Source organism: Tenrec ecaudatus, chromosome 14, assembly GCF_050624435.1.
Source record: "Tenrec ecaudatus isolate mTenEca1 chromosome 14, mTenEca1.hap1, whole genome shotgun sequence".
In the NCBI taxonomy this organism is placed as follows: domain Eukaryota; kingdom Metazoa; phylum Chordata; class Mammalia; order Afrosoricida; family Tenrecidae; genus Tenrec; species Tenrec ecaudatus.
Genome location: NC_134543.1, coordinates 120177269 through 120195750, shown reverse-complemented (window position 1 = coordinate 120195750; position 18482 = coordinate 120177269). Strand labels below are relative to the sequence as shown.

The following is an 18482-nucleotide window of genomic DNA, read 5'->3' as shown; positions in this document are numbered from 1 at the left end:
TTCAGATGTTTATTAACTTAATGATCAGTATTGTAAATAGTCATCATGGGATAGTCAGAAAAGGCTTTCCTGCTGATATAGGAGATTGTGTTGTTCTTAGCTTTGCTTTCCCATTAACTTGAGAGGTGTCCTAGCATTAAGTTGCTTCTTGCAGGTATCAGGTACTGACCACTGAGGGTTGTAATCTCAATACCAGCTATAGTATATTTTTTGTTCACTTCTCATTAGTTTTTCTTAAAGGTGTATAAACAGTATTTTAATGTCAAGACTAAAACTAAATGATAGTGTATTTCACTTGATGATAAGGCCTTGGGCTTCAGAATTATAACTCGGCGGAGCAATTTAGTCTTTCCCAGGGTTCAGATAAATGTCAACCATTTTCAGTCACACCGTAAAGCCTTCTCGGTTATCTGGGCACTATCTCCTCTGGGTACTATGGCAGTGATCTTCCTGTTTGTCCCTGGATTGTGTTTGCTTACTGTTTCGACTCACGTGTACCCATTTCCCACTGTCTGTTTTAACTACCCATTTAGTTAAAGATATTTGTCACTTTTGTATTAGTATAAATTCAAAGCACTGATCCTAAGAGTATATGTTCTCAAGAATGAAGGTGTATTTTTTGTCTATAGACTGCTTTTTATGTGTATCTGTTGATTATGGACTCAACTTTAAAGTTCCTGATCAAGTGCTTCATTCTATTAGGGGGTACCTCCGAAATTGGAACATATCACCTTCAATGGACTCTCCATTGCACTTAATACATTTGTCAAATCTGTGATTCCGTTCTTGGAAACATTTTTCAAACTCATCTGTTTGATGTCCCTCTTCCTTTATGGAAACAAGAACGTCCCATGAAGCAAGGTCATTTGCATGGGGCAAGAGAGGCATGCTTTTTATTGTCGAAAACTGGCACTGAGATGGCTGCGTGAGCAGGTGTATTGTGGTGACAAAACCATTCTCCCATCTGCCACAAATCAGGCCTTTTTGTTGCCCACTCTGTTACGTAATGTTTTCAGAACCTCTAAACAAAAGCTTGATCAACAGCCTGACCTGGTGGAACGCACTGCAAATGCACTGCTTTACAAATGAACATTTTATCCATTCAGGAAGCTGATGGCTTCCAGAAGAAGGTTTGTCATCAATCAACCATACACCTTTTTGAAATGAGAAAAGCACGCGGACACTTGAATTTTCCCCTTAGCTCTGTCCGTGTAAGCTGTGGTCAGCTTTACAGCTGTGTGCTGTTCCTTAAATTGACCCTCACAAAAAACAAGGTTCAAGCAAAACTGTTTTCCCGGAAAAATTCACTGTGACCAGATAGAACCTTCCCCGGTGATGCCACTGGTCGCACTGAGAGCAGGTTGCTCTGAAGCGCACCGAGAGGGACAAATGCATACTACGAAAGCCTTTTTAGGATTTTTGGGTTTTTTTTGTGTGTGTGAAACTCTTTGTAGGCAAGTGTTAATCACTCATTTGTAAATGATATATAACCTTATTTTTAAGAGACTTGTGATGGGTATGTAGTAAGGAAACTTTAGCCCAAATCCAATTGAGAGTATTATTCTTTTATTAATTGTACCAGTATGTCATTGATATGTGGCTACTTGTATATTAACGATGTATTTGAAAAAGAATGAAAGTTGTTAAATTGCTTTTTAATCATTTTAAGTTGTTCTTAAATGTTAACTAAGTACCTAGGGGCAAGATATGAAAAAGAATAGCACATAACCTGAACTTGTCTTTTATCCTCAATTTACACGTTCTGATTATATTCTTAAATTTGAATGTCCATTTTAAAGTCTCATCTCTTTGGACGGGGGCATCGACATACAACTATAAAACTTTCTGAAACCCCACAGGTCCTGAGCGCGAAGGTAGTTACGAATGCCCGGAGTCCTGGGGCGAAATGCTACGGCATCGTGACCATGTCTTCAAGCACGGAAGCCTCCAGATGCACTGCACACCTTCATCGCACCGAATTACACGGGCAGATGATTTCTCTTGAAAAGGTAAACTTGCTCAACTGCTTACAAAAGCGGAGCTAATTTGGAGGCTAGTAATTTTCACTTTCAAAAATAGTGATGCTGTTTGGGAGCAGATTAGAAATAAGTTGTAAATTTTTATTTGCTTGTTTTCACCTATAATATTTTCTATGTCTTGCAAATTGTGTACCATCACCATCCTTTGTATAATTATAAAAATAACTTTAAAACTTAAGGACTTTCCAAAAAAACAAAACGTAAGGACTTTCTCTTTTCCTTTTTCTGATGAATGTCTTCCAGGTTAAAGGTGACCCTTCTAAGAAGGAATTAAAGAAAGAGAATGATGAGAAGAGCAGCTCCCGGAGCGCCGGGGACAAAACCAGTACAAGTGATAGGAGTAGCAGGTAAGGGTCGGCCTTTAATAGCTGCAGACTTCTCTGTGCACCGGTGAAGCCCTTCTCATTCTGTGCTTGCTCTTTTGTGTGTGGTGTGGTCAGGACACAAGCCTCTGTCAAAAAAGAAGACAAACGGTCGTCTGAGAAAGCGGAAAAAAAAGAAAGCAAGGATGCTAAGAAAGTAGAAAGTAAAGACGAGAAGAATGATAATGGAGCAAGCGGCCAAACTTCCGACTCGACTAAGAAAAGTGAAGAAAAGAAGCGAATAAGTATGCCATGTAGATTATTTCTCAGCCCCTTTCTAAAGCACCTTGCTATATAATATTGCCGTGGAAAAGAAATCCGGAGGTTGGCATCCAGAGTCATAGTGGAGTTATGGTAGAATAGAAAAAGAGGTCCACTGAGGGAGAGCTTGTTCTCTCCGGCTGAGCTCTGATTGTCCTGTCCGAGCTCGGCTGGTTTACGTGTTCCTGCGCTTACAGCTGTATAACGGACTTAATAAGATCTTTTGGTAACACTGCAAGCTTGTGAGTGAGCAGATTGAACTATTTAAAACAACTCTCGCTTTACATATAATTTCTTGAATAAGCTTTTTACTTTGTGTATTACTTTGTGTCTTGTTAAACATTCAGCATTTTAAATTTTTTATTCATTTTCTTAATGACACATTTTTCTAGGTGTTTATCTATATTTCTCTCTCTCATTCCCTCTCAGGTTCAAAGAGTCCAGGGCATATGGTAATATTAGACCAAACTAAAGGAGATCATTCTAGGTCATCAAGAAGAGGGAGACATGAGAAAGTAAGTTTTTTGAGAGGGATGCTTTATATATTTAACCTGCTTCCAAAAGGCAATCACTCAAAATCTCTACAACTATCTTCACATACTTCTGTGAGAGCTGAACTTGTAAAAGAAAATCCAAGATGAGGTTAACTTCTAGTTCTTGTATAACGCTTTCCTCTCTAGATTCCTGGTAGGAGCAAGGAAAAGGAGAGAGCTTGTCTAGATAAGAAAAGAGACAAGGACTACAGAAGGAAGGAGATCTTGCCTTTTGAAAAAATGAAGGAGCAACGACTACGAGAACATTTAGTTCGTTTTGAAAGAATACGGCGAGCTATGGAACTTCGAAGGTAAGAAAAGAAACTTTTACATATATGTGTAAATATAGATACATAGGTTTATGTGGTATTTTCTAGTTTATAAAGTACTTTTCCATGTGTTAGCTCCATCTTAATAGTACCCAAAATACAATGTTCTTTTAGAAATGGAGGCCTAAAGAAGTCACATGAATTTCCAATGTGTCACATGCCCCTGAGAGGCGGGGTCGAGACTCAGACACAAGTCTTCTGACTCCAAGACCAGACTCCAGAGCGGGCTGTCATGTAACAAAAAACAACCTTAAAGAAAAATTAATTTTTGCATTAAGACAGTGGCAACGTAGTTACAGTACTCAAACACTGTTGACATTTTAATACCTTAGCAAAAATTAATTCTCCTTTTGCCTAGATAGCCCTAGGGAAGTCAGATTTGCCCCGTGGACCTTACTGTGTTCAGGCTTTATCCCAAGCAAGCTTCCTCTTTCAAACAAACTCAACACATTTTTAATAGTGGAAATATTGCTATAATTCATTATGAGTGCTAGTGTGCCTTCATATATCAAATTTTCTATGTCACTTAAGGTTTTTCATGAATGTATTTTACAATATAAACTTCCAAATATGGACCTCTTTTATTTGTCAAGGGGTCACTTAGGGGGTCTCTTGTATTTACAGTGCTGACATAAGTGCTAGGGACTCCCGACTAACTGAAACAGTACTGCAAATGCCATGTGCTTTACTAGAAGGAAATACATGTATCACTCAAAACCCATTCTTCTCTTTCCTGAGATAGTCCTACTAGGCTTTGCCTCCTGTTTCACTAGCAGGAGTTGGGAGTAAGTGGGAGTGGGAGTTGGTAGAACAGTGATTTTCAAACCCAACAGACTGACAACTCTTCGGTGAAAAACAAACAAAAAACTATCCTGAAATGAAGTTGATACATACCTACTCTGCAAATAATCTCCCAAACACATCAGCATAATGCTTTAATTGGAATATGGAGAAATAAAGCTAATTTACAGTAACATAGAGTGTTTGCATCATTAATGCTTAGTGCTGACTCTCGAAAACCCAGTCAGGTAGTCAGTCAGGTGTTTGCTTTCGTAATGTCGACTTTCCCTGAGCATGTAACCACTAGAAGGACAGCTCCATCCTGAGGTGCTGTACTAGTCTAGTGAGTCACATTCCAGAAGGGAGCTGCTCAGGACATGGTTTTGGAAATGGCCAACAACTCTGTTACTACTGTTCTCAAGAAAGTACTGTTTCCCCCTCTGTTTACATGGTGCTGTGTTCTTGGACTCTTTCATTTATATTAAAACCACTTTACAAACAAACCTAGCATTTATGAGAAATGGAGTTCTAGGCTCACATGGTAATTTTTTAACTTTTTTCCCCAGTAACATTCATGTTATGGTATTGTAGAAAATTTTCTCTTACCAAAAGAGTATGTGGTGCTTCCTGGCTATTGCATCCATCACGAAATACTTAGCATCCTGATTCCCACACTCTAAATATTAGTGAGAGTCCCCCATCATTGTTGTTCATGGGAAATAGTACCAAGCCAGCGATCATCCCGGTCTTGGCTTGAGGAAGACCTGGTGACCGGCAGAATGCACTGGCTGCCTTAGAGTGACGAAGAGACCGAAACACTATTAAAAATCTGATCAGCCAACACTCAAAATATCTCCAACTTAAAACACATACTACCTGAGAGAAACTTCTATCATGGGCCAGTGAGTGCCTTAGATTCATATGTAACATCTGCTGTAGCTGATGATTCTCAAATAATCAAAAAGAAGTATACTTTGTTTAAGGAGGTAGAATATATATTATATAAACATTGGAAATTTCCCCTATCAAAAACAATTGCAAGAAGTTTTAATTCTGTTCATTTGAATGTGTAGACTTATTTTAACAAATGAGTAATTAGTGAATTGTCATTGTAGTGAGGTTTTTATGTAAGCAGGAGTCATCTAAGAGGGAGCTAATCTGTAAAATTCAGCGTTTTATTTGATAGCCTTGTAATACATGACTGTATTGGAATCTGTTTAAAGTTTTCTTTTGAGTTGGCGTTTGAAATCGCCAATTTCAAAGAAAACTTCAAAATGTAAAAGCTTTCTCTTTGACACAGCGCTAGCACGATTTAAGTGTTTCTAAATACTGATTTTTGTTAGACGAAGAGAGATTGCAGAAAGAGAGCGTCGAGAGCGAGAGCGCATTAGAATAATTCGTGAACGGGAAGAACGGGATCGCTTACAGAGGGAGAGAGAGCGCCTAGAAATTGAAAGGCAAAAACTAGAGAGAGAGAGGATGGAACGCGAACGCTTGGAAAGGGAACGCATTCGTATTGAACAGGTGCAGTCAGAAAATCTTTTCATCTTCAATAATTGACCTTTCCCAAACCCTGTGATAGTTGCCCTGCATTTTTGCTTTACGTGTTGTAAAGCCTGTAGCGAATGAGTTCAGGTATGAGAACTTTAGTGCCCCTTGAAAAGTCACAGCGAATTAGGTGCCAGTGAAAAGTACACCCAGTCGTGGCTTTGCTCTAGCGAGTCTTCGGTAGCTCTGCGGTATCACGGCAGCCAGCAAGTCTGAGCCGGGGACTGGGAGTCGAGGAGTTGTAATCCAGGCTTTGCCACTGTCCCAGGGTTAGGTATTAATGCGATGTGCATCCTTGCATAGTATCAGAGACAGACGCAACAAGGCCTGTTGCCTTCGATTCTGGCTCGTAGCTACCCTGTAGGGACAGAACAGACCTTGCCCCGTAGGGTTTTGGGAGCAGACCACCACAGAGCCAGCTGGTGGTTCCAACAGCCGGCCTTTCAGCCAGCACCCAAGCACGTAGCCCGTGTGGCGCCAGGCCACTCGCCTGGAGTACAAGGCAACACTTTCCCAAAATGGGAAAGAAAAGATGCCTTTATTTGCAGAATTGCAACTAAGATTCGAAGGCATTTCGTTTCCATGTATTAAGGATTCTGTTGTTAATTCCCTTTATTAGATGCTTTTGATTTAGTCAGATGTATAAACTAAATATGGCCTTCCCATATACTTCCCAGCTTATTCTACTTAGCTCCTTTTGTTGTTAATTTTGCAAATTGACAGCCTTAGTGTAGATTATTTAAATCAAATAGAATTGTCCCGAGTTTGTGTTGTCTTAAGCGTTGGGGTTTTTTGGGCCCCTGGTGGCTTCTTAATGGCAGGCTATCCGAGTCGCATGCATACTGACCTTCTGTTTTCATCTTGCATTGGTTGGCTCTCCCTTCCGTGTTGCCTAAAGGAACGTCGCAAAGAAGCTGAACGCATTGCTCGGGAACGTGAGGAACTCAGACGACAACAGCAGCAGCTTCGTTACGAACAAGAAAAAAGGAATTCTTTGAAACGCCCACGGGATGTAGATCATAGGTAGGTACTTGGTTATTTTCTTTCACCGTTACACCTGCGGTCTTACACCTTTCAAGCTAAGGCTAGGGGATTAGAGAGTATGCGTTCCCATCACTGGACTATAAGACCATGATGGCAGTGCTGGGTGAGCTCTGCATTGTCAGCTACTCAACAAGGAAGAATAGCTCATCTTGTCCCCCTTCATGCCACATTTTAAAAATTATGGAAATAATGCAGTCATAGTAGATTTCATTAGAGATTCTCAGATTCAAGCCTAATTTTGAAAGTTCTCAAGGAAATGCAGATTGTACAAAAACAAAAGTCATAAATTTGGGAAGTGTTGTCTGATTTAAAGGGTCTTAATAGATTTTTAAATATAATTGTAGATAGTTAATTTTCTTCTAAATTCTGTGAGAGTTGACTGTTGAGACTTAGTTGGAATGAAGCCATAATGCTTGGAACTTCACGTCTCTTTCCAAGGTTAACTGTAAAGGTTAAGTAAGGAGAATTTTTATATACTGGTTTTTGTTAAAAATTGTGTTAGTTTTCCATTTAATAATTTTAAAACAAAAACTCTTGAAGCAGGCAATTTAAAACTATTTTCTAATACTACCTAAATTTAAATGATTTCACACTTCTTGCTACTTTGTCCTCTTAACGGGATGTTTTAGGTCTTGCGTTAAGAGGCCCTCGGTGCCCAGTCTCTGACTTGCAGCATGTATCGCTCCAAGTAACCGCTGTTTGATTACTAGTTCAGGTAAATAAGCAGATATTTGTCTTCAAGGCGTGATGACCCTTACTGGAACGAGAACAAAAAGCTGTCTCTAGATGCAGACGCGCGATTTGGCCACGGGTCTGACTACTCTCGTCAACAGAACAGATTTAATGATTTTGATCACCGAGAGAGAGGCAGGTTTCCCGAGAGTTCAGCAGTACAGTCTTCATCTTTTGAAAGGTAAGTAGATGTGTTGAAAATTGTTGTATTTGATGTCGGGTTTTACTGGTGTTAACGTTGCTTTTGTGTTACAATCTTAATTCAAGTTCAGAGGTACAGGTCAGAACTGAATATGGAAGCACATTTTTGCGCTTGGGTTTTGTTCATTTTAAATGAGTTAAATAAACCACTTTGTCAGCCCTGCAGGCTGGCTCTTTCTTCTTACCTTGACTACTGAATCGGAGTAGTGCCGACAGAGTGGTATGCTGTGGGTGGAGACTGTTGGGTTTGAGTGTACCTCAGTGGTACCGTAAAACACCCGTTAGTTGGGCAGTGAATTGAGTGCTTGACTGGCGTGCTAAGAATTCAACTTTTATGGCTGACATCTTAGTCAATTTAAGAGCATAAGTAGTAATAAAATCAATAATTGTAGCTTTTTTCAGGAGGGGTGACTTAAGGCATTATCACTGTGTTAGACAAATTATGTGTAAGTGTAGAATAAGGCCAAATAGTACTTGTTAATCTCCGTGTTCTTTGTTTTGGGCCATTAATAGGCGGGAACGCTTTGTTGGCCAAGGTGAAGGGAAAAAGCGCCCTACTGCACGAAGAGAAGACCCAGGTTATGAAAGGTATCCCCAAAATTTCAGTGATTCCAGAAGAAACGAGCCTCCACCACGAAATGAACTTAGAGAAACAGACCGGCGAGAAGTACGAGGGGAGCGAGACGAGAGGCGGACAGTCATCATTCATGACAGGCCTGAGATCGCTCACCCCAGACATCCCCGGGAAGGAGGGCCCAACCCATCCAGACCAACATCCTGGAAAAGTGAAGGGGGCCTGGCCAGCGACAAACGGGAAACCAGGTATTGTATAGTTTTTGATGCCTAGATGTCATTGTTGTTGATGCTGTCAAGTCAGATTTCTGAAGCATTGACCCTGAAACTACTCTGTAGGATTTTCTTGGCCTCTTTATCCCATGAAATCACTGAGTGGGTTGGAATCTCCAGTCTTTATGTTAGCAGCTGATCACTTAACCATGAATGGGCCTAGCTCGTGGAACATAATGGGTTATCAAAAAAAAAAAAAAGTTGTGCTACTGTTTGGTTCAGAGATATTTTTCTGTTTTTTTTTTTTCCTTCACAGAGTTGAAAGGCCAGAACGATCTGGGAGAGAAGTATCCGGACACAGTGTGAGAGGTGCCCCTCCTGGGAACCGCAGTGCTGCCACCAGCTATGGTAACCGAGAAGGAGACCGAGGAGTAATCACAGACAGAGGAAGTGGTGCACAGGTAAATCCCAATGCACTCTTGTTGTCAGTGCTTTAGAAATAAACATAGATGACTTGTGAAATAGTCTTAATGTAGTGTATCATTTTATGTAGCCTAGGTTAGTTGGAATTGCTGGGAAATTCTTTTTTTTTTAAATTTTTTTGTTTGTTTGTTTTTTTTTTTTGGGAAATCCTTTTTTAAATAAAAATATTACTATTTCTCATACTTTACTGCTAGTACTTGAATGTCAATAGTTCAAAGAAGTAGGATACTTGTTCCATTTCTAGTAAGCTGCCTTCAGAAATTTGAGAATTAGTCTTCTTTGGTGGTTGAGCCAAGTGATGGCTTTGGGCTTTCTTTCTTTCTTTCAAATTGAGGCTTTCAAACTGGGTGAGCAGTTGTCGGCACTGCTGTGTGTCCCCTTATCTTTCTCTCTTCACTTATTAGCTTAAAATGAACTAAAATGAGACCCTTTCTTTTGTCTTTTTCTTATTCCTAAATCTTCCAAAAAGCTACAGTCAGTCTTCCATATAGTAACTGTTTTATAACTCATGTAAGAAATATTTTATAATTCAACGAACGTAGACACAGAAAGTACCTCTTAAGCAACCTAAATGGACAAAAAGGATTTGGCCTATTCTAAAAGCTGTTATTGATTAAATAACTGGCATTTAAATGGATAGTAACACAAATAGAATATACTCTTTTCACACTTGACCAGAATTTCTAAATCTCTTGTCATTTTAGCTATTGCCAACATACTCTCTATTTCATTCGGCATGTATGAAACCGATTTGGGCCTGGTGGCATTGTAGGATTCCCTGTCTAAGAAGTAGAACTATTCTGTAGATCGGTGCATGGAGCTGTTTACTCTGAAAAGAACTTTCAACACTACGTGTATGATTCAGATGGTAGCCGTGTTTAGAGTGAAACTTTAAGAAGTCTTATAAAGATTTCCTGAAGACACCGTATCTTCTCTAGAGTAGTTTTGCTTTTTTGGAATTACTGTTTTGCCAGTGTTGTAGCTTAGCTGTACTGTGGAGCACCTTCAGTTTTACTTCCTGGACTCCTCTTTCCTTGGGTTCCTAGTCCTGTATCTTGTTTCTTTCTGGTGACCACCTTGCCGGTGCTGGGTGCACCATTGCTGTTAGGCGTGGTCATCCTTTTTGACTGAAATACCCTGTGTGTCAGAGGGAAGCACTGGGGACGCACTTGGTGAATGTTTGGCTGATTAATGGAAAGAGCCGCACTTCAGTTTCCGCAACAGAGAGCTAGGACTGTCCACTTTTCAGAAAACTGACTGCCTGCGGCCCTTCCTGTGGCAGTTCTGTCTTTTCAGGGTCCTGGACGGCAGCAGGTTCATCTTCATGGCAGCAGGGCTCTAGCCTTTCAAGGGAGTGGCTGGCTGGGTGTGGCCCACCTGGGGTAGCAGCCACGCACTTCACCATTGCACCACCAGGGCAGGGCCTTTCGTGGTGCTAACTGCTATGGTTTACAAGAAGATAATGCCTCCAGTCTATGTTCTCTCCGCTGGCTCTCCTAACTGTGCGACCAGATGCCCCACTGTGATTTGTCTTTAAGGTTTTGAGAGGCTCTCAATCTCAATGCAAATGCTTGAAATACTCAAGGGTCGAAGAGTTAGGTGGGTGCTAGAACGTATAGACATAAAATTACAATGCTGAATTGTAGCCTGGTACATTTACCCTGTCGCCGCAGTAGCTTCTCACTCACCAGATAGATGTGAGCTCTTTCTTGTGATTTTGCTTTCATTGTTCAAATTTTAATTTTCTCAGGCATCTACATAGGTCAGTTGTTATGAGACTGATGGTGTTATTACTTTCTTTTTATTTGTCACTCTTTAGCATTATCCTGAACAACGACATGTGGTTGAAAGCCATGGTCGGGATACAAGTGGACCAAGGAAAGTGTGGCACGGTCCACCTTCTCAAGCGCCAGGATATGAAACGCGGCGAATTGGTGATGGCCGGGCCGGATCAGGCATGATGAACCAACATGCGAGGTAAGCGGCTCATCCCTTCAGAGTGCGGTGCCAGCACACAAGCAAGCCTTGATTCTTTCCTTAAAGACCATTACAGTTTCTAAGGGGTTAAATTTGCAACTTCCCACAACAAAATGAGCACATACATATTTTCCCATACTAACTCAAAATCCCCAGGAGTTAGTGTTCTTTATTTTAAAGTACTTGATTGGTATCTATCACTGGCCTGGGGACCACGCTGTGAGTATCGCTGGTCCGGCCTATCTGTGTGCACACTATTAAATAGCTTTTTAGAGGCAGGGGCTCCACTATTTATTAAAATAGTTTGGTGACCTTGAGCAATTACTTAACTACTGAATCTCAGGTTCCTTATCAATAATATGGAGTGGAGAGACAGTGGTGACTGGGTAGTCGAATTCTCCACTTCTATGTGGGAGAATAGGTTCAATTCCAGCCAAGAGCAGTGACCAGCCACCTGCCATGGGTGGGTCGTATGTTGCTGTGCGGCTCACATGTGGATTTTCCCAAGTAAGACCAGTGAGGGAAAAACACCTGGTGATGGACGACGACAGCAAGTCAGCCAATGAAAACGTTTATGGGCCACAGCAGCCTCCTGTTGCCCTTCGGTCCCCAGAAGGGGCCGACTAGACGGCAGCTAGCCTGGAGGAAGTGTGTTTGCTTACTCGTAGCACATACCTTCAGACCGTCGCGAGCGAATGATGTAGTGTAGGTCAAGTGCCAAGAATGATGTTTGTGAATGGTAACCACTCTACAGAGGTGCTTCAGAAAAGTCTAGAAGGGGGTTGGGGATGGGAATAATAGACATTTCCAGGGACTTTATGAAGCCACCTCATATAGGTATTCACAATATTTATTCTTTGGTTTGCTGACGCTTTTTTTTTTAACCTTTTATAGCAATGCATCCCCAATTAAAAGAATTGTACCCATCAGTAGCAATTCCATGCCAAGAGGAAGCGGCTCTGGATTTAAGCCATTTAAAGGCGGGCCTCCGCGACGGTTCTGAAGATTAGCCCTCTGCCGTGGTTTCAAGATAACTTATTGGAATCTCCTGTAAACTTCTACTTGACTACTTAATGAAGAGGACCTCTGACTTGCTTGAGAGTTCTGTCAGACTTACTTTCTTTTTTTTTTTTTTCCTTTGCCCCTCCCTTTTTAAAAAATTTAACATGATTGATTGCTTTTCTCAATTTTGGAGAAGATGTTTAAATAGTTCTGTTGTAACTTTTAATAGTTTTGTGTATCATTCGATTTTTTTTTCTTTCAGCACCAAGACACATTTGAAAAGATTGGTATTGAAACCATCTTGTTTGATGCTGTGTGAATGTAAAGAGTAATCCGCATCTGTGTGGTAGTGATTTAATTTACAGCACTAGCGCTGTAGTGTCAGGCTCTAGAGTTCCCTCTTGTCACCAAGCATTTTCAGCCTCCGTTTTGAAGGCTGTCTACGCTTAAAAGTCTGCTGTCTAATTTTTAGAGAATAAGATTGTTCCTTGCATTTCTGAGTATTATGTAACCTATTTTTGCAGAGGGTACTGTTACATTAAGTGCATCTGTGTATCCTGGTTAAAAAAATGTACTCTTTTTTGAAATAAACCTTCATATTCTGTATAGTTGCTAAAGTGTTGAGAACCTTTTTAATTGTAAAATGGTTACCAATTTTTAGCTTAGTGTAGCAACACACTTGTTCCGGTGTGCATGGTCCGAAACCAGAGAGGTTAACGATCATGGGGCCGCGGCCGTGAGGTTCGCATCACTCAGCTCTTAGACTGAGCCGTGCAGGTAAGTGCACTTTCTGCTCATCTCTTCTGCTCGATGATAAAGGCTCTCCCTGGGAATTGTGTGGGTCCTGATGTTTTCCCTTCCCAACTGTGTTGAGAAGTGGAACAACCAACCCCCAGGTTTGAGGTTTGTAAATACTTGTCTGAGGGAAGGCATGATTGTGTCTATGAAAATAAAAATCCACTCTTGGAGTTGTATGTGCGTCTCTTTCTAGCGCTTCAGGTTTTAGTCCTGCAGCGCTGTGGGGAGTTGAACCCAAAGGAATGGACCAGGGTTTGAGGCAGAAAGGCAGCCTTTCTAGCTTGCTTCCTGGAGTCTCCCTTTCACTCTTCACCTCTTCAGCTGGGCTGCACACTCTTGAATCGTGATCGAGAAGTCACCATTAATCTTATGGCTTTAAGAAAAGGCTTTCTTTCTGAGAAAAACCCTTCAAAGTAAATTTTGAATATCATTTACTTCATGTCCATCTTCAGAATCAGCGCTGATGAATCATCCAAATGACCTAGATTCCTGTTAAATCCCACAGCTTGCATGTTTGTGCTGATGTCGAGCAAGAGGATGGGCATAAGGGTCATTCTAGGGCATCTCTTTGATGTGAGGGGGAACCTCTGAAGATGTTCTTGTAATTCGGGGGTGGGGTGGGGGGGCCTACTCCGTCCATGACCAAACTTGGATTGCCAGATACTGTTGGCAGCCCAAACCCTGGAGTACTTTGTACTGCGCAGAATTTCATAGTCTGTCCACTCTCCCGCCTCTTGGGAGCAGGTATGTATGTATGTGTGGGGATCTACTACTACCTGTGTGCGTCCACAACACTTGGTAAAAATAGCACATTAGAAGGATCAATATATATCACAAGGGGCTGGTTCTAGCTTTAGCCAGGTTGTGTGTGTGTGAGAGAGAGACTAGGTCATTATCCCAATTCTAGTCTTGTCCGTGTTTGCAGCATGGGCATGTATTTGTTTCTGGCTGTGTGCTTTTTAAAAAATGCGTTTCGAGAAGGGTCTTGCTCGCGTTACTCGGCCACGCCGAGCCGGCCTAGGGGTTTCTGCCTTTCTTCTCCGCTCATAGCCGCCACCATGTCGGCTGTGCAGACCCTGAACCCCAAGGCCGAGGTGGCGCGAGCCCAGGCGGCTCTGGCGGTCAACATCAGCACAGCCCGAGGGCTGCAGGACGTGCTGAGGACCAACCTGGGCCCCAAGGGCACCATGAAGATGCTCGTTTCTGGTGCTGGAGACATCAAGCTGACCAAAGATGGTAATGTGCTGCTTCATGAAATGCAAATTCAACACCCAACAGCCTCCTTGATAGCAAAAGTCGCCACCGCGCAGGATGACATAACTGGAGACGGCACCACTTCCAACGTCCTGATCATCGGGGAGCTGCTCAAGCAGGCCGACCTCTACATTTCTGAAGGCCTGCATCCCCGCATAATAACCGAAGGCTTTGAAGCGGCAAAGGAAAAGGCCCTTCAATTTCTGGAACAGACCAAAGTCAGCAAAGAGATGGACCGAGAGACACTGATCGATGTGGCCAGGACCTCACTGCACACAAAAGTCCATGCGGAACTTGCTGACGTCCTAACAGAGGCTGTAGTGGACTCTATCCTGGCCATTAAGAAGCAAGATGAGCCCATTGACCTTTTCATGGTTGAAATCATGGAGATGAGGCATAAATCAGAGACTGATACGCGCTTAATCAGAGGGCTAGTTTTGGACCATGGAGCCTGACATCCTGACATGAAGAAAAGAGTGGAGGATGCATACATCCTCACCTGCAATGTGTCCTTAGAATACGAGAAAACAGAAGTGAACTCTGGCTTCTTCTACAAGAGCGCGGAGGAGAGGGAGACACTGGTGAGAGCCGAGAGGAAGTTCATTGAAGACCGAGTGAGGAAAATACTAGAGCTGAAGAAGAAAGCCTGCGGCGATTCCAGTAAGGGGCTTGTCGTCATTCACCAAAAGGGAATTGACCCCTTTTCCTTCGACGCCCTTGCAAAGGAAGGCATCGGGGCCCTGCGCAGAGCCAAGCGGAGAAACATGGAGAGACTGACGCTGGCCTGTGGCGGGGTAGCTCTAAATTCATTGGACGACCTGAATCCAGACTGTCTGGGACATGCAGGCCTCGTCTACGAGTACACGTTGGGAGAAGAGAAATTCACCTTCATTGAGAAATGCAATAACCCACGCTCCGTCACGCTGCTGGTCAAAGGACCAAACTAGCACACCCTCACTCAGATCAAAGATGCCATCCGAGATGGCTTGAGGGCTGTCAAAAATGCCATTGATGATGGCTTTGTGGTTCCTGGGGCCGAGGCCGTGGAAGTGGCCATGGCAGAGGCTCTGATGAAGCGCAAGCCCAGCATCAAGGGCAGAGCCCAGCTTGGAGTCCAAGCATTTGCTAACGCATTGCTCATTATACCCAAGGTTCTTGCTCAGAATTCCGGTTTTGACCTTCAGGAAACACTAGTAAAAGTTCGGACTGAGCATTCAGAGTCTGGTCAGCTTGTGGGTTTGGACTTGAACACAGGTGAGCCGATGGTGGCCGCTGAAGCAGGTGTAATAACTATTGTGTAACTATTGTGTAACTAATAACTATTAGTTAACTAATAACTATTGTGTAACTAATAACTATTGTGTAAAGAAAGAGCTACATTCCTGCACTGTGATAGCTACCAACATTCTCCTTGTGGACGAGATCATGAGAGCCGGGATGTCGTCTCTGAAAGGCTGAGTTGAAACGAGCCTGCCTCGTATCATGGGGATCATGGAAGATTCTACAGAGTGATCCTAAGAACAGAGCAATGGGATTTTGGTCCAAGCTGAAAATTATTCTCAAAGGGATTTTCTGTTCTGATGTTGCAACAGGAGATCACGGTCACTTAAATTCTGGAAGTTCGTAAATTATAATTACAGTATTTTTTAAATGGCACTGAAGTATGTACACATAGAGCCTAGTGGTTTTGCCCTTAGAAAGAAGGGATGGTTTTCCTTTAGCCTACATTACATATAGACCATGCATATGTTAGCTCCTTGTCAATAAATATGTCTTCAAAAAAAATGCGTTTCCTTACCTAACTCTCAGAACTCCAAAACAACCATTCAAACATCCTGCCCATTTTTCAGATGGGGATCCAAGAAGTAACCCACTCTTAACCAATGAATTCTTTGAGTTACTCGTTCTGTAGTCTTTACCTGGACCCCAGGCAGTGCAGTGTGGTTGAGTGTTGGGCTGCCATCTGCATGGTCGGCAGTTTGAAACCACCAGCAGCTCTGTGGGAGAAAGACAGGGCTCTCTATTGTCAATAGTTCCAGTCTTGGAAACCCACAGGGAGGTCACCATGAGTTAGCATGGACTTGATTTTCAGTGAGCGAGTGTATCTACTTACCCTAGAAGGTTAAAAAAAAAATTTTTTTTTTTTTACACAGAGGGAAACAGCTTGTTACAGTCACTATCAACTCCATTTACCCACTAACAACTTGGATTCATTCAGACACAGGGCCCTGATTCTAAGTCCCCCTTTCCTTTTTAGAGGACAGCAAAATGGAAGCCCTCTCCCCCCCAAGTTCCCACCCAATTTTCATATAGCTCAACACTCCCACCCCCAGAGCAATGGCGTGGCCAGGAGCTACTGTCAAGTCATAATTGTACATGCGAACCGGCCATGATCTCACCGGAAGAGGCAAAACCAGAGCCGGCCAACATGGCTTTCTCTCTCAGCAGGATAATGGCAGTACTTCCACAAACTGAAGTACTGTAATTGCAGTCTGCTTTAAAAATATTTTTTTTTAACCATCTCACACTGGCATTGATAACAATGTGTGTTTTTTTCATTTTAATGTTTTTCTTGAAAAGGTAAAATTTATTAACTATCTGGAGGAAAAACAATGGGACCAACAGTTCCGGGGGGACTTGGGGTGGGGGGAGGAAGGGGGGTAAGGAAGTGGTGTTAACAAACACGGACAAGGGAACAACATGGGACCCAAAATGGTAGTGAGGGGGGAGTGGCAGGCCTGGTGGGGAATGATCAAGGGTAAGGTTGCATAGAGAAGAGGTATAGCTGTAGCCCAGGTGGGGACAGAGCATGGTAGTGGGGCAGGAGGAAAGTCAAGGGAGATGGAGGAAAGAGCTGGGAGTCAAGGGGCATTTAGGGAGGTCTAGACAAAGACATGTACATGCAAATGTATATATGAAGATGGGGAAATAGATCTGTTTCTATATTTATAGGTTTAGTATTAAGGTGGAGGAAGGACCTTGGTCCTCTACTCAAGCACTTCCTCAATGCATGAATACTTTCTTTTATTAAATTTGCACTCTACGATGCTCACACTCCCGACACAACTGCTGAAGCCAAAGCGGGTGAACAAGTAAATGTGGTGAAGAAAACTGATGGTGCCCGGCTATCACAAGAGATAGTGTCTGGGGTCTTAAAGGCTTGAAGATAAACAAGCGGCCATCTAGCTCAGAAGCAACAGAGCCCACATGGAAGAACACACGAACCTGTGTGATCGCATGGTCCCGAAGGGATCAGTTATCAGGCATCAAAGAACAAAAAAATCATATAATTGGCTGCACACCTCCATGATAACGATCGCCGAAGACAAACGGGTGCATAGCAAATGTGAAGAAAGCTGATGGTGCCCAGCTATCGAAATAGATAGTGTCTGGGGTCTTAAATGCTTGAAGGTGAACAAGAGGCCATCTAGCTCAGAAGCAATAAAGCCCACATGGAAGAAGCACACCAGCCTGTGCGATCACGAGGTGCCAAAGGGAAAAAAATTATGTATACAAAAAATTTGTGTGTGTGTGTATACACACACACACACACCATAGTGAATGAAGGGGGAAGTGCAGAGTGGAGACCCAAGGCCCAAGCGTCGGCCACTGGAGATCCCCTCATAGAGGGGTTTAGGAAAGGAGATGGGTCAGTCAGGGTGCGATGTAGTACCAATGAAGAACACAGCTTTCCCCCAGATCCTGGATGCTTCCTCCCCCGCAACTACCATGATCTGAATTCTACCTTGCAGGACTGGATAGGGCAGAGGTTGTACACTGGTGCATATGGGAGCTGGAGGCACAGGGAATCCAGGGTGGACGATACCTTCAGGACCAGTGGTGTGAGGGGCGATGCTGAGAGAGTGGAGGGTGAGTGGGTTGGAAAGGGGGAACTGATTACAAGGATCCACATGTGACCTCCTCCCTGGGAGATGGACGGCAGAGAAGGGTGGGGGGAGGCTCCGGATAGGGCAAGATATGACAAAATAACAATCTATAAATTATCAAGGGCTCATGAGGGGGGAGGGAGGGGAAAAAAAAGAGGACCTGATGCAAAGGGCTTAAGTGGAGAGCAAATGCTTTGAAAATGATTAGGGCAAAGAATGTTCGGATGTGCTTTATACAATTGATGTATGTATATGTATGGATTGTGATAAGAGTTGTATGAGCTCCTAATAAAATGTTTTTGTTTTTGTTTTTTTAAAAAAAGGTAAAATTTATAAACCCCCACCCCCAGGTTTCTACGTTAGGGATTTTCTAAGTGACGAAAACCTGATAAAGTATCCAGTGAAATTTTGGACTTGAGCTTGAGAGTAGCCTTCAAGGTTCAAGGGGCACCAGGTAGCAGAGATC

The 18482-nt window shown here is 42.7% G+C and overlaps 2 protein-coding genes and 1 non-coding gene across 4 annotated transcripts in view; 2 read left to right on the top strand and 1 right to left on the bottom strand.

Annotated features, from left to right (window-relative positions):
* Nucleotides 1-13045, top strand: part of SLTM (SAFB like transcription modulator) — a 40393-nt gene extending 27348 nt beyond the window's left edge. For both annotated transcript variants that reach the window (XM_075530595.1, XM_075530594.1), the window contains exons 10-21: nucleotides 1860-2009; nucleotides 2283-2386; nucleotides 2480-2646; nucleotides 3092-3177; nucleotides 3343-3506; nucleotides 5648-5828; nucleotides 6751-6875; nucleotides 7639-7809; nucleotides 8343-8651; nucleotides 8932-9076; nucleotides 10918-11075; nucleotides 11970-13045. In XM_075530595.1, coding sequence (XP_075386710.1) covers nucleotides 1860-2009; nucleotides 2283-2386; nucleotides 2480-2646; nucleotides 3092-3177; nucleotides 3343-3506; nucleotides 5648-5828; nucleotides 6751-6875; nucleotides 7639-7809; nucleotides 8343-8651; nucleotides 8932-9076; nucleotides 10918-11075; nucleotides 11970-12078 — 1869 coding nt within the window. In that variant the 3' untranslated portion in view covers nucleotides 12079-13045. The remainder of the gene's footprint in view (nucleotides 1-1859; nucleotides 2010-2282; nucleotides 2387-2479; nucleotides 2647-3091; nucleotides 3178-3342; nucleotides 3507-5647; nucleotides 5829-6750; nucleotides 6876-7638; nucleotides 7810-8342; nucleotides 8652-8931; nucleotides 9077-10917; nucleotides 11076-11969) is intronic.
* Nucleotides 13046-13840: 795 nt separating this feature from the next.
* Nucleotides 13841-15794, top strand: LOC142425850 (T-complex protein 1 subunit zeta-like). Its single transcript, XM_075531270.1, is given in 2 exon segments — nucleotides 13841-15412; nucleotides 15456-15794. Coding segments are annotated over 2 exon segments (1611 nt in total). The 5' UTR covers nucleotides 13841-13933; the 3' UTR covers nucleotides 15588-15794.
* A 703-nt stretch (nucleotides 15795-16497) lies between these two features.
* LOC142427094 (small nucleolar RNA SNORA69) lies at nucleotides 16498-16628 on the bottom strand. The gene has a single exon (XR_012779922.1). It is a non-coding gene; the product is annotated as a small nucleolar RNA SNORA69 (small nucleolar RNA).
* Nucleotides 16629-18482: the final 1854 nt, after the last annotated feature.